The sequence below is a fragment of the Asparagus officinalis genome, chromosome 10, assembly GCF_001876935.1.
Source record: "Asparagus officinalis chromosome 10, Aspof.V1, whole genome shotgun sequence".
In the NCBI taxonomy this organism is placed as follows: Eukaryota; Viridiplantae; Streptophyta; class Magnoliopsida; order Asparagales; family Asparagaceae; genus Asparagus; species Asparagus officinalis.
Genome location: NC_033803.1, coordinates 31,093,626 through 31,108,620, shown reverse-complemented (window position 1 = coordinate 31,108,620; position 14,995 = coordinate 31,093,626). Strand labels below are relative to the sequence as shown.

Below are 14,995 nucleotides of genomic sequence, written 5' to 3'. Positions count from 1 at the left end.
TAGGATTACATTCTTTCAGATCACTCGAAGGATTTCTTTTCATAATCGATTGAGATTTTGGGCTTGGACCAATAAGACCCCATATCACTCACTCAATTCTCCAAGCATTAAAGGGCAAAGCAAATGCAAAAATTATTTTAGTATGAGATAGGAGGTAACTAATCTACCATTGGAGCTCCAACACTAATCCACCATGTCTAAACTCTACTATGAACGAGAAAAATATAATTGTACGATATGAATATCAATGTCATAGCAACCAGTGTGACAAACAGACGGAAGTTAAACATAAGTATTGTTTCCTTAAGTTCTGTATACACTCCACAAGACATCTGGTAGAACATTTAGTATGCCTTTCCCCTGTCGCTCCTATGCTCAAACCCCTTCCGATTGCAAGTATACAAGGGTGTAACAAATAAAACGATATTGTTTTTCTTGCAAAGTTCACCCCTCTTATAGCCATTTGACCAACAGTTAAGAAGGAAGATCTCTACTGCCTAGAATTTACTCAAGCAATTCCATGCCCTTAGTATGAAGAAAAGACAGAAAAGAGAGTTAGTTAAGACTTCAAATTGGACTAACAATGCTCATTTCAAGCAAGCAATTTAAATGAGCAACTTATAGGCAATTTATATATATTTCCAATTTTTATTTACAGATTTCACCAAATTAGTGCATCCATTCAATAGGATTCTAAGAGAGGAAAAACATCAACCTATAACATTAAACTCATAAATAAGTGCATCAATAGTTTATACTTTCTTTTTCTACCATCTACCCGTTGGTCAACAAGAACTTAAAAATAAATTTCAAAACATTCAAAGCTTTTAACTGTTACAATTCATCGTTCTAGAAAAGGAACTCCATAATGCATTTTCCTCGCTAAACATAGCTTGTTCTTTCCATGTGACTGATTATCCTTACATATTTTTTGTTTATTGTTCTATCGAAATTCCTACCAATTCAATAACTGAAGGGGATCATTTTTCTCCACCGTATCCCCCAGCATTGTTGTGAGTTATTATTGAATCATGTGATGAATAACGTTCCTCATGGTTCCCACGGACGGCGAAGTATTTGCTCTTAGATGCTGCCACTTGATGCCTAAACCACTCGTCAATCTCATTTGCAGTGCACAGGAAATGGTGCTTATAATGCTTTTTTACTTGTTTGATTTTGTTTGATATAAAACATTTGATATTCCTTAGTAGGGGGAAGCTATCAGACAAATTATTCTGAAGATATATCTTTCAAGGAGTAAATGCAAAAGAAAATTGACCAACGGGCTTATTGGACTCCATCAATAAATGGTGCAGGTTATCAATAAGCTACCTGCGAATTTAATATCTTGCAAGTTCCATTTATATTTTACAGATCCAACATTACTGATATTCATCTAGCTTAGATTACAAAGCAGTAGTTGCGTTGAGAAACCAATCTGGAAGTCCTAATCTTGTGGTTACCTTTTACAGGTGAAGAGTACGATTCTTCTATTATTTATTGTATGTAACATTTCACATATGAATCCTAATCGGCTTCTTGTATGTTGTGTAGACATCAAAATATTGAATACTAATCGCCCGCTTTCTAGGATTATAATCCTATTGAAAGGATGCATATATATATATAATAACCTTTGTATACTTGCAATTGAGTGAGTGATATGGTTTCTGATCCTCCAATCTTCTAGGATTACATTCTTTCAGATCACTCGAAGGATTTCTTTTCATAATCGATTGAGATTTTGGGCTTGGACCAATAAGACCCCATATCACTCACTCAATTCTCCAAGCATTAAAGGGCAAAGCAAATGCAAAAATTATTTTAGTATGAGATAGGAGGTAACTAATCTACCATTGGAGCTCCAACACTAATCCACCATGTCTAAACTCTACTATGAACGAGAAAAATATAATTGTACGATATGAATATCAATGTCATAGCAACCAGTGTGACAAACAGACGGAAGTTAAACATAAGTATTGTTTCCTTAAGTTCTGTATACACTCCACAAGACATCTGGTAGAACATTTAGTATGCCTTTCCCCTGTCGCTCCTATGCTCAAACCCCTTCCGATTGCAAGTATACAAGGGTGTAACAAATAAAACGATATTGTTGAGGGTATCTTGTATATTTGATATACGCTCATTGGCCTGAATTGATTCCAAATATGCGGACCTTGTGCATGTTCGGGAACTTTGCGATAACCAGTACCAACACTGCTACAGTGTTAAAGAAAAGCATAGGATTCTGATAATCAGTTGTGTGTGAAGCAATCAAGTACCTGCAATATAGCTTAATATTAGAAAAATAAATAATTACTACGAATACGTAACTTTTGCAAGCTTGGTTCAGTTTTGATACAAACTATAAAGAAACATTTGGAGGCCTCAGTGCGAGTTGCCTCAGGGAATTAAAATCTGATGACAGGATTGACCACGGAATTAAGAAAAAGTCAGACCAAGACTCTTGATATCCACAAATTTAAATCATAAGCTATTTAGTCATACAGATCTTACTCATCCAAACTTGATTAAATTAACAAAAAAAAAAAAAAAGATTTTGCAATTCTTCTATCAGAACCTAATGATTGTCCTGCCAAAGCCACCACCGCTGAGACTACGCAAAAATGCACGCTCCTGTGAACTAGCTGCACAAAATTGTGGAACACAACAATCTCTGATGTATATCAAAATTCTAAATCTTCAGTTACTTTAGTCTTCAGAAACTCTAATGATGTAAAATACTTAACTTCATTCTCCCAAGGATCAACGAAGAGTGATAGAAATGTCAAAACTTTAATAGAAAGAAACAATGGGAGAAGCTGTACTCCAGAAAGAAGAGGAAAAATACAGAATGGGAGCCAGAAAATTGGTAAGTATGCTAATAAGGTGCAGTTTGGTCAACTGTATTAGTGTATTTCATCCACGCTAAGCAATCCAAGGGAGAATGCCCCCAGATACCACAATTTAAGACTAAAATGTTCTGCATAAGTTCACTTTATTTTATTTCATTGTTTCTCTTCTTTTTTCTTTTGTGGCATTGAACTCAACTAGAAAAGATGTTCTCCCCCTTTATCATTTGGATCAGCCGTGGCCAAACCAAATCAGCACGGATGACATGTTCTAGTTCCAGACAATATTTTAGATATTATTTTCAACAAGCTATTTAGCCATGGGTTAAGAAATGGTCTCAAAAGTATAATACTCTGTAAACTCAACTCAATGAGTTTGTAATATATCTTCTAGGAATAAATACACAATTACATGAATTTAAGATGAAATTGAGTATAGAAAATAAACTGATCAGTATGTATGGTCATAATACTTCGAGTTATTATGTAGTAATAAACATGCATACATAAACATTTGAATACATGTAAAATTAATAATAGTAGCTTGCACCAATTAATTGGTTAGTATCTACAAAGCCCTAGTATGATACTTAATCAGAAAATAATACAAACTGTTTTGATTTGTTTAAAAGAAAATAATGATTAACAGTTCCAATATATAAACAACCAAGTTCAAAAACCAAGCTTGAAATTCAAATAGACGAGTCCTGGAAACTACAAATAACATGAAAAAACTAAAACTGATGAAAAATATATCAAAAAAGCTTTAATCAGTTACTAATTTGTCCTATTCCTTTCTTAGGCTGAAAGTTATTTGATTCAAATCAGTAACACACCATGAGTCATTCGCAGGAACTAGATCAAAATTTGAGCTTATTTGGTGCTTTCCTGATTCGTAGATCTGATGAAAAAATATATCAAAAAAGCTTTGATCAGTTAGTAATTTGTCATTTCCTTTCTTAGGCTGATAGTTACTTGATTCAAATCAGTAACACACCATGAGTCAGTCACAAGAACTAGATCGAAATTTGAGGTGATTTGTTGCTTTCGTGATTCGTAGATGATTCCTAAATAATTGATATAAGGCGGACTTAAATTTCAATATCTATCACTATAGTGTGTTAAGTTATGCATATATAATTGAAACATAGACCAGAAAAAGCTGAGCCGTGTATTAGTTTTTCAAGATGTTACTCCCTATAGATATGCTTGTCACAAGTTGAGGGACAATCTGAAGAGCAATTTGATACTTTTACAGGCATCTGCTGAGGTTCTGCGAGTCATAAAGCCTAGACATTAGAGTCCTCTTGGCAGTAAATTGCTTATTATTAATTTGGTTAATTTCCTATGCAGCTTCCAAGATTTCAAGGCATAAAACAGGGAACTGCCAGTAGACATATAGCAGCAAGTTTACCATCCCCATTTCTTCTTCCTCTTCCACCTCTTCTTCAGCTCTATCTTTAATTTCTTCCCTTTCTCTTGTTTCTCTTTCTTAATGAACAGTAGTTCATAATCATTTTCTTATTGACCATAGTTTATTGTCAAAAGTTGAACCATAAGGAATCTGCTGGAAACCTGAACAAATTTGCCTATGCTATCACAGTTCACTACCTAACACTAGCTGATTTGATAACCATAACAAAAATTTTAAACTTTCTTTCTGGGAGTAAAATAAGGTGCCAATGTAAGTGTAAACCATGCATTTAACTTATTAAAAGAGTTTTATTAAGATAATCAAATCTCTTTTATCTAGCATCGGACTTCCTTGGAAGAATAACTCGTCAATAGTTTCATTTATCCGAATGCAAAACGTAACCCGATAAAGGAGATGTTGAAGTTGTATAGTTATTTATTTTTCCCTTTTACCAGTTTTCTTGTGAAGGTATCTCAACCTAAGTCTCTTCCCCCTAATCCACTCAAAGGTTAAAAAAATAAAATAATGGGAAACAGCTAATTCTCATAAGGTCCAGTCCAGAGGCTAAAAGTAATATTCAGCCTCAAATCTTTTTAGAAAACAAGTGTACTGATACACACAACCCATTAAGCACAACAAAGAATAAGCTTGATGAATTTCATTTCCTACTCTAAAAGTCTTGCAAGAATATGCATATAAAGGTGACTTTTGTCAGTGATCATATGGTTGAGATCCTCTAATAGCTTAAAAAGAGATCGACGAGAGTTATAAAAAGAGAAAAAGAGAAGCCAGAGAATAATATGGTAAAGTACACATTTACAGTTTGCAAAATGGCAAGGTACATACATACAGTTCGCGAAGTGCAAAAGCATAAACTTGATAACCAATGTAAGTTAGAATGGAAAAAGGCAGTCTTCATATATTAGATCTTTTAACCAAAATGCCACATAGCAAATTATCACCGCAAAACCCACCAAAGCAAAGCTTCACATTGAGCCTTTTAAAACTTGTACAGATTATTATAAAAAATTCATAGGAAATTAATAGCTTACTATTTCCTAGGTGCGGTCATCATAGAAATCTTACTGGTTAATGAAAATTCTAAACAATCCTAAACTGAAGTGATATTAATATGACCTGAACTTTGTGCCTTAGTTTGTCTAAAAAATTCGCTGAAATTCAGAACCATAACAAAAAAAGTAAAATGAAAAGAAGAAACATGGAACCTGAGATCACCTTGAAACTTAGAGCTCTAAAATAAATAGAACTCTTTTGCTTAGCAGAGGTTTGATAGACATTTAAAACTCTGTACACACTGAATAATGGTTTGCTATCTTTTTTTTTAATTTATTTTTTATACAGCACATGCTCATTTTGCGCATAATGAGGAAACAAATAGATTTCCAAGGTTTTTATTGATATGCTTTGCTTTAAGCTCTTACTTTTATTTTCGGTTGATATTACAAAGATAAACTAGCCCTTTATATAGGCGCTAGAGTAAGAAAGATTCATGAAACTTCGACTAGGAAATTAAAAACTACTATGGCTTAAATATCTAGTATTATTCCTAGACTTTATTAAGTGCATTACTTTAGGTTTGAACTTCAATATAGTACTCCAAAATGCCACCTCAAACCTAGTGTAGTCATGTTGAGTTTCTCTTAACCTTCTGAATGCGTCTGTCAATAAAGGCTTTGTGAATATACCTGCAACCTGGTTCATTGTGCAACAGTACTCAAGAACAATGTATCCCTACTTAACATTGATCCTAGAGAAAATGAAATCTTGTATCAATGTGTTTACTTCTCCCATATTGTAATGTATTCTTGGAAAACTTTAGGACTCACTTGTAATCCACATATATCATTGCAAGTCTTTCTTGAGGATACTCCAACTTTTTCAAGACATTCCTCAGCCAAATTGCTTCAAAAATAGTGGATGTTGTTGCTATATACTGTGTCTGACAAGCTAATAAAGCTACAATGCCCTATTTCTTTAAGGACAAAGAAAAAATTATTATACCAAGGTAAAAGATATACAGTGTATCTCTTTTCGCTCATCTTGATCGCCTCCCCAATCATTAAAAATAGCCGAATAGTTTTGCATCTTCTACATATGCACAAATAGCAGAGCTACTGCTATATAACCTGTCTCACATGTTGATAATGCAACAATGTCCTGCTTCTTTGAGGGCTCAGACTAAGTCATATATCATGGTAAAATATATACACTGTAGGGCTTTTCCTCTCATCTTGATCTGCTCCCCATTCGCTATCGGAATAGCGGAGTAGTTTTGTGTCTTCTTCATAAGCATAGAAGAGATCATAGTTCATAGTTTCATAAATCTGCTTATGGGCCCTACATCATCAATAATGTCAAGCCTAGTGATTGTGAGGTATCTCAAGCTTCTAACCAAGCTCTTGTAGTGAGTTGGCACAACAATTCCAGTATCTCCTTCTTTAAGAAGTTTGATACCTATAACAGGCATGTTCACTAGGTTGCAGCTATCCATCTTGAATTTTTCAACTATCTCCCACGCATATTTCTTCTACTATATGAAGATCTCATTAGGTCGTTAATGCATTTCAATGCTGAGAAAGTAGGTACATAAATCCACAATATGGCATTTACAACTCCTAGAACATGACCTTTTGAGCTTCTAGAACATCTTCTCATTGTTTCTTGTATAATAATAGATCATGAAAATAAAAGCATATAATTAAGAATATCTCCATTATTGTCTTTCTTTATATAAACTGGATGCTCAAGGGCATTTACTGATGTTGTTACCCTGAAGATAACTATCAATGCAGGCATTCCCTGGTCGTGGTTCCTACTTCAAACCATAAAATGTTTTCTTCAAACAATACGCTCAATCTACTTCCCCTTGTACTATGAAACCATCAGCTTGTTCGATGTATAATTCTTCCTTGAGGTCACCATTGGGAAAAAGATGACTTCACATTTAACTGGTAAATTTTAAGCTATGATATGCCGCAAGTGAGATCAACAATCCAACTATGTCCAGTAGAACTATTGGTTCAAATACTTCTTCATAATCAACACTATACTTCTGTTTGTAGCCTCTTACTACAAGTCTTGCCTTGCAATGTTCAACTTCTCCATTAGCTTTACACTTGATCTTGTAGACCCACTTGACACAAATTACATGCTGATAAGTAGAGTGTAAGCAGAGTGGAACTCGCAAAAAGGTCTCATTCTTTTGAATAGCATGGATTTCTTCCACCATAGTAAATTTCCAACTCTCTTTTTTAACTGGTTTTTGGAATGCGAGAGGCTTGTAAGCTTCATAAAGATGAGAAATTTGCATATACATCTTGCAAGGTCCTCATTTTTATAGGAGTTGTGCTTACGGACGTCGTAGAAGCATCAGATGAAGATCTACTACTTCTTGATGATGGTGTTAATTGCATTGGAGTTCTCGCTCTTGAAGATGATAAAGCACTTTGTGAAGGAGTTTGCATGCCTTCGTGATGTAGTTACTGCTTAGGTACATGATTTTGAGTCTTTATATGGTTCATATTGTAGAACTCGACATGAGGAAGACAATGCCCACTTGATGAAGTTTAGAATAATTAAAGATATTTAAGTCATATCTATTAAATATAATTTTTAATTTTCTAGTCAAAGTCAAACTGCTTACTCTACCACCTATATAAAAGGCTAGTCTATATTTGTAATATTAAGCTAAAATAAAAGTAAGAGCTTAAAGCAAAAGCATAACAATGAAATTCTTCCGAACCTATTTGCTTCCTCATATTACACAAAGTGAGCTTGTATCGTAAAGAAAAAGATAGTAAACCATTATATAGTGTGTAGAGCAATAAACACCATTGAACTTCTGCTAATCAAAAGAATCCTATTGGTTAGAGCTCTCAAATTGCCATCAGAGCTAAACAATCCTTCTACCCATGGCCTCTAATAGTATGTTCTAACCTCATTTTCTAAAGCTGAGCAGAGAGAACTTTGACAACTTGTGCATACAAATGACAATACTACTTTCCATGGATGTTTTGGAGCTTGTGCAAGATGGCTATAAGGAGCCAGAGTCACTAGAAGAAAAGTTAGCTATGACAAATGAGGCAAAGGATCATTCAAAAATTCAAGAAAGGACAACAAAGCTATCATCACCCTCTACTAAGGTGTGGAGGAAGCAACATTGGAGTTATTTCAGTGGCTTGAACATTACAAGAAGCATATGGCAACTTCTAGAAGAGACCTATACGTAATAAGCCGAAGACAGTCTGACTTCAAACTTTATATGATGAATATGAAAGTTTGAATATGAAATGAATCAATTGTCAAGAATTATGAGGGTAGTTAATCAGCTACGAAGAAATGGGGAAGTACCAACAGATGTCAATATGATGTTATACGCTCTCTGCATCCAAAGTTTCCTACATGATTCCGACTATTAAGGAAGCAAAAGACAAGTCGATTAGATGAGATGATGAGTTCTCAAGTATATGAGAAACACATACAACAAAGATCAAATTTGACAACAATACACCAAACACTAGAGTTAAGGTTGAGTCTAGGCCGCTAGAGGTGGTCGTGGAAATACAGTTCCACAACAACGCAGTTACCAAAGGATAAGGCCAAGATTGAGGAGGCAATCACCAACATGAGTAAGAGAAAAGTAGTAACAATCATGGTAAAGAGCTATCATAGGGACTAATTCCGGAACACGGTAATCAAAGCATTCAGTGTTACAATTGCAACAAGTTCGGATGATATGCTTTGGACGGTTGGAATCAATCTTTTGATCGATGGCAACAATCAAAAGTTCCAGATGTTGTAAAGGAAAGCCTCACTCTCCTTGTGAATGAGGAGACTGATCAAAAGAACATGTGGTTTCTTGATTTTAGAGAGAGTAGTCACATATACAGGAGAAAATAAAGATTTGAAGGACTCTCAAAGGATGCTCATGGCAAAGTCAGCTTAGGAGACTCAGGTCAAAGGTAAATGAAAAAATCTCAAAAAGATGGAAAACCTTATTGTATCTCACATGTTTATTATGTACCAAACATGAAAAGCAACATCCTCTGTTTTGACAAATTTTACCGAGAGGGTACATAATACACATGGAAGATAGTTTTCTTAATTAAAAAGATGAAGTAAGATGAGTGACAAAGGCGAAAATAGCAATGAATCACATGCTTCCTCTCCATCTCAATATGGAGCTTCAAAAGTGCTTATATGGGCTCATAAATGATGATCTAAACTTTGCCTATGAAATTGAAAAATATATTTAATACGTATGGCTTAAATATTGAGCAATGTTCCTCAACTTTATTAAGTGCATCACTTTAGACTTGAACATCAATTTAAAATATTCTAACAAAAACGACATGTCATTCAACCAAAAACTTGTACATATAATTGAATTAGTCCTCTGTGGAGGCACTTAATTCTTCAAAATAAACTTTCAAATCCTAGTAAAAATAATATGAAATTTCAAAATATAATAGCCTCCTTGACAACCAAAAAATATTGTGTTAAAGCCATATCTAGCTGAGGTATATCAATTTTTATTCTTAATGCCAGCGCTAATCCCAATCAAGATTGTGGAAAGCGGAGCGAAGCAACGAGGAACCGCTTAGTCTTATAGGGATAAGTGGTTCAAAGCGCAAAAAATGCCAAGAAAAAAAGCGGTCCAGATCCTATTATAATTTTGAATATGAACAAAAATTCAACAAAAACATAATCAAGTTCAAAAAAAGAAGAGCACTATAGTACACTGAAAGTACTTGAGAGGAGAAACTTAGAAAAAATGAAAGCTGAAGGTAAACTTGCTGCTCGACACTACTGTTGCTTGCACTGAGGGGAATCAAGAGGTGTCATGGTGTGGAGAACTTGCTGAAAGCTGAGTTTGTTGAAGGGGGTTTAATGTTTTTTTGGGTTCGCATGGAGATGGTTTTGCTATAAGCAGATTTGTCCATGAGGCTTTATTAACGAGAGCTTCGACTAAATTTGGGGTGAGCTTTGACAAAGAAGAGATGGGCAAGGTTGAGAAAAGGAGAGTTTGCTAGAGAAATGGACTTGTCGTGGTGGATAAGGTGGATGGAGGTGGATGAGGATGGAGGCAGAGAATATGGGGTCTTGAGTTTTCTTTTAAGTTTGAAACACAGAAGAGAGAAGTAAGAAGTGAAGGAGAAAGGGCGCAAGTTTAAGTTGTAAAGCGGGTCGGGTTCGAGTCAAGTTTTGGTTGGGTACGAAAAGGCTATTTAAAAGCATGCTATTCGTATTTTTAAAAGCACTAGAAAGGCTTTCCAGTGCCTTAAGGTGCATTTTGAGTAAAAAAAGCCAAAAACACCAAATACCAGTGAAAGCAATGAAACCAAAGCGGCTCAGGGCCGCTTCAGCTTTTAAAACTGATTAAAACTGATTACATGGCAGTTTTCACCGCTTTGTCCACAATGGCCTCAATTCTTTTGACTATGTATATTAATTGGTGTTTAGTCAATAAAGCAAGTCCATTTTCCCTAGGAACATTAAATACTCCTTTTTCATCACCAATTTGTCAATCAAGTTCATCATGTTATTATTCCCATATACGCAGTTACCAATTGTCGACTCTATAATTGTTTTGTAAATTGAAGAATGTAATTGTGTTGTATTTAAAATTAGAATTTTTTGGCAAAAATATCATCCAAAACTTAGCATTTTTCTCCTTGCACAAAAAGTACTAATTGCTGAAAAGATATCAAATTTGTATCTACACCCTTGTCCTTAGGATCATGCTCCCAATTGTTAAATCTACAAGGTTGTAGGTTATTATGTCTACTTCCTACATTATAACTTACTTCTTTAGGGATTCAATTGTTAGTAGGATTAGAGATATGAGTGCAATAGAAAAAGTTATCCTACAATATTTTTAATATTTTCGCTTATTATATTTGGACATCATTAAAATTGAGTAATCATTGAGTGTCCTCTACTAGTAATCAACCTTTGGCTTACAACATCATGTCAAACTTCTTTGTAAGTGATGTAAATTTCTCTCCCCAAAATTTATCTCACCATATAAATTGATAACTTCAACATTAGTTAAACACATAGAGTAAAATATATATCAAATATCAATATAATTGATTTACACATTTCGTTACAATATCTATATTCTAAAATTCATGGAGATCAAAAATCATGTAGATTCAATGTCTACCTTATACATCTCATGACCTGAAAGGTGAGGTTTCCAGGGATCTCAAAGTCCTTTTTTTTAGTTGCTTGAATTATAGAATGTAAAACTCCAAACCATGTCATTTTTTATCCATTGAGGTTTGATGACATATAGATAACAAAATATGGTTTTGTATTAACAATACTGACGGACAAATGTGTATAGTACATGTAACTAAGTTAGCTACACCATACACCCCATTTTTTGCGTAAGACACATCCATGCATGCGTCGATGTGCACCAACAAGCTCGTGCAAGCACAAACACACACCTAGACACACGTAAGAGAAAATTTCTAAATCGTATATGAACATGATTGAAACACTAACATAATTGAATAGTTTGTGAAGATCATAAATTACAGTAGTAGATTATCCATCAAGGACTAGTGATAGACCTAAAAGAAACTGGTTGGAAGCAATAAAGAAGATTGAGATAGCAGTTAACTTAATGAAGAACATAGTGTTTCACGTAACTAAATGGAAGAAATTGATTAATGGGGCCAACCCCAAAAATTGAGGAAAAAAGGCTAAGTTGTTAATATTATTGTTTTAGTTTGGGAGGGGGGAAGGGAGAGAGTCCAAGACAACAAAAAAGAGATGGAAAAACAAAGTAAAAAAAACTATCATGACAGAAGAGAAAAGGTGAAAAAACAAAGGAATTAACAGAGACAATATTGCAATTGTCCAATATACAAATGGAGAATTCAATCTTATTCAAGTATACCAGAATACTTTTATTTGGAATTGGCAAGGATTGTTTATCATTTCTTGATGAATAATAGAGAAAGACTTTTAGCCATCGTAGTCAAAGATGTATGAAAACTTATGATTTAATCTTCCATACCAAGTTTAGAGTACTACTTATTCTCACTCATTCATGCAAGAGCAGCCAAACCAACTACAACCCAGTATTCAAAAGATTTTTTTTTTATTTCTCTAAAAAGTATATGCACATGAACATATCCATAAGTTTGTACAGAATAAAATCCAGAAAATCAAATTTACAAATACAAGGTGTGTAGAGCAACAGCAGAAAAGTTCTATTGCACAAATGAAGAAAAAGTAGCTCTTCAGAAAAATCACAACAGATATAGTACCGTATATCCAAAACTGTAATATGTCAGGCAGCTAATAAGATAAAATTTTGATCAAATTTATTGGTTGCCTTTGCAAAATGAGGTTGCACTTCTCACTGATAATTTTTGATGAATCAAGATAGCATTCAGAAGTAGGGAGAGAACAATTGAAGCGTTACTCACAGGACTACAGGAACGAGAGTCAAAAACTTCCGGTTACGAGTAAGCTGCTTGCCATTATCCATCTGTTCCCACCAAGTTAAAGTATTATAGACACCCTGATCTTCAGCAAAGGGCGTTCCTTTCTTCCAATGAAAGAAGTGGTAGGTAACCTGAAAAAACAAGATACATCAGTATCTTGTTGACAAATTTAGGCTTGTTGACAAATAAAACCCATATGCGATAAATGAAACCACCAACTAACAAAAGGTTTATCCAAATTAAGAGCAGCAAGATTAGAACCAAACTCTAAGATATTTGACTTCCTTTGCATCATATCAATTAGATATTCCAGATGAAAGATGGGCTTTATTCTCCACAGTGAAATATACACTACACTACGGTGTTAAGGTGTTCTACAACAGTGCATCCCCATATACAGTAAAAAAGAATAAATTTTTCGTGCATGAAATATGTAAATAGCACATCTTCTAGAGTTATAAACGGTTAAAAGGATTAAGTAGTTTATATGTATTACAACACAGGATCTTGATGCAAAAGTAAAAGAAGGAACACCTGATTCCAGAAAGTTTAGAAAATTGCTCAGCATGCAGTTCATTGTATACAGAATTGAACTTAGAACACCAAATTATCAGCAACTTTGTTAACTGATGGTTTCTCTTAATCATGTAACATTTGCTGCTTGTTGCATTAAAATAGTTCCTGCCTGGAATGGCAATGGATATTGCATCCATTTATGCTGATATCTAGTATGGAAGTTGAAAGCCATTATCAATAAGGAAAAACAGGAGAAATGTGCAGGTCAATAAGAATATACTACAGATTTTCAAAGAAATCTATGACCTGGGTAACAAATATGACCCTCGATCTTGGTTTAATGATAGTTTTAGATGCTAATTAAAGATAAGCATAGAATTGCTTTTCAGAAAAAGAAAAGTTTAACAGAATCAAAACCCTAGCCTCATCATAAACACTTCCATTATGTAAAAAAGGATTCACCAAACAATCTTTGCCAGCATCGCTCTTTAACTAAGTAAAAAATCAATGCACTGCACATTTCACCCTTTAAGCAGATCATGAATTAAATGTCCCAAAAACAATTAAAAAAAACTCTAAGATCTAGTGATTTAATTCAATGATAGAGCAGTGTACAAGTGTCAGTAAGAAAAAGGGCAACGCCTTAAAAAAATGAGAAAACTGATCATGGAAGAGTTGACTTCCAATTTGATGCCTAGCTAGAAACAAAAAAGAAACGGAGAATCATACGCCACTGCTCATAAACAAAGATTCTAAATTGGCAAAAGTCCACAAGATTAATCACAAAAATCGGTCCTTTTCTCACACCACAAAAATCAGGCCGATGATTTCAGTTTTCTCCAATACCCAGATAGAAAATTTCCTTCCATCAATGAATCTAAATAAAACCAAGATTTACAAGTTTAAACCCATCAAAAATCATCTGGGCATGTTTATACCCCCATCCCAATTAAGCACCCAAAAAAAAGACCAAAAGAAAAGCATTCAAACAAGCAATACTCGGATGGAGAAAAATCCCCACTGTATCAAACAATCTAAACAAAACCAAAAAAAAAAACAAATTCCAAACCCATAAACCTCATCTGGGCATGGGCATACACCCTCAACTAATTTAAAAAAAAAAAAGAAATGCTAAAAGCGGGGGTTGGGAAATCTCATACAAGGAAGTGGGAGAGGTTGACGATGGTCCAAGCGAAGCCAGGGCTGCATCCTAAGATGGAGAGAACGAGGAGCCAGGAGAAGAAGAGGATGAAGATGTAGGTGCTCCACACACCCGGGTACATGAACCACTCCGTGTTCTTGTTCAAATCTGGAGGCGGCAACGTGCTCACATACATCTTCCCCATTCCAGTCGCTCTCTGCTGATTAAAATTATTATGAACTATGGGTGATCTTGAGATTTATACTGGGGAGAAGAGACGTGAGAAGATGAGTTTGGTATGTTCAATGAGAGAGGAGGAGAGAGAGGGGGAGAGAGGGATCAAATCGACGGATTGGTCAACGTGCTAGGTCAGTGCTGTCGCTTCCGGTGGGCTCTCTCACAGTTATGATAAACAATGAGATATTTTAGGTAGGAAGAAATTTTCAAAATGAACTCATTCAAAATTTTAATCCCAAAATAAACATTATTCAAAGTTATTTATCAAAATGGATCTACTTTGTCGACACGTCAGTTTCGTGGCCAGAAAGTGAGTCGTTTTAAAAAAATTATGGGATTCGAAACC

General features: G+C 34.6%; 1 protein-coding gene across 2 annotated transcripts; it reads right to left on the bottom strand.

Moving 5' to 3' along the window:
• Nucleotides 204-14,794, bottom strand: LOC109825190 (ORM1-like protein 2). 2 transcript variants are annotated; one of them, XR_002242913.1, is made up of 4 exons: nucleotides 14,432-14,794; nucleotides 12,738-12,886; nucleotides 2,069-2,285; nucleotides 204-381 (listed from the first exon to the last, which is right to left on the bottom strand). XR_002242913.1 is itself a non-coding variant. In XM_020391963.1 (3 exons), exons 1-3 carry the CDS (start codon nucleotides 14,615-14,617, stop codon nucleotides 2,147-2,149), a joined length of 474 nt encoding a protein of 157 aa, XP_020247552.1. In that variant the 5' UTR covers nucleotides 14,618-14,793; the 3' UTR covers nucleotides 1,891-2,146. The 2 variants fall into 2 exon arrangements, 1 of the variants encoding a protein (XP_020247552.1); XM_020391963.1 differs by lacking the exon at nucleotides 204-381 and having other exon boundaries at nucleotides 1,891-2,285; nucleotides 14,432-14,793.

Coding starts and splice junctions, on each gene's coding strand:
- LOC109825190 (XM_020391963.1), bottom strand. CDS start 14,617: ATGGGGAAGATGTATGTGAGCACGTTGCCGCCTCCAGATTTGAACAAG. Junction 12,887..14,431: donor TCAACCTCTCCCACTTCCTT/GTATGAGATTTC, acceptor TTGTTTTTTCAG/GTTACCTACCACTTCTTTCA. Junction 2,286..12,737: donor ACTCTCGTTCCTGTAGTCCT/GTGAGTAACGCT, acceptor GCTATATTGCAG/GTACTTGATTGCTTCACACA.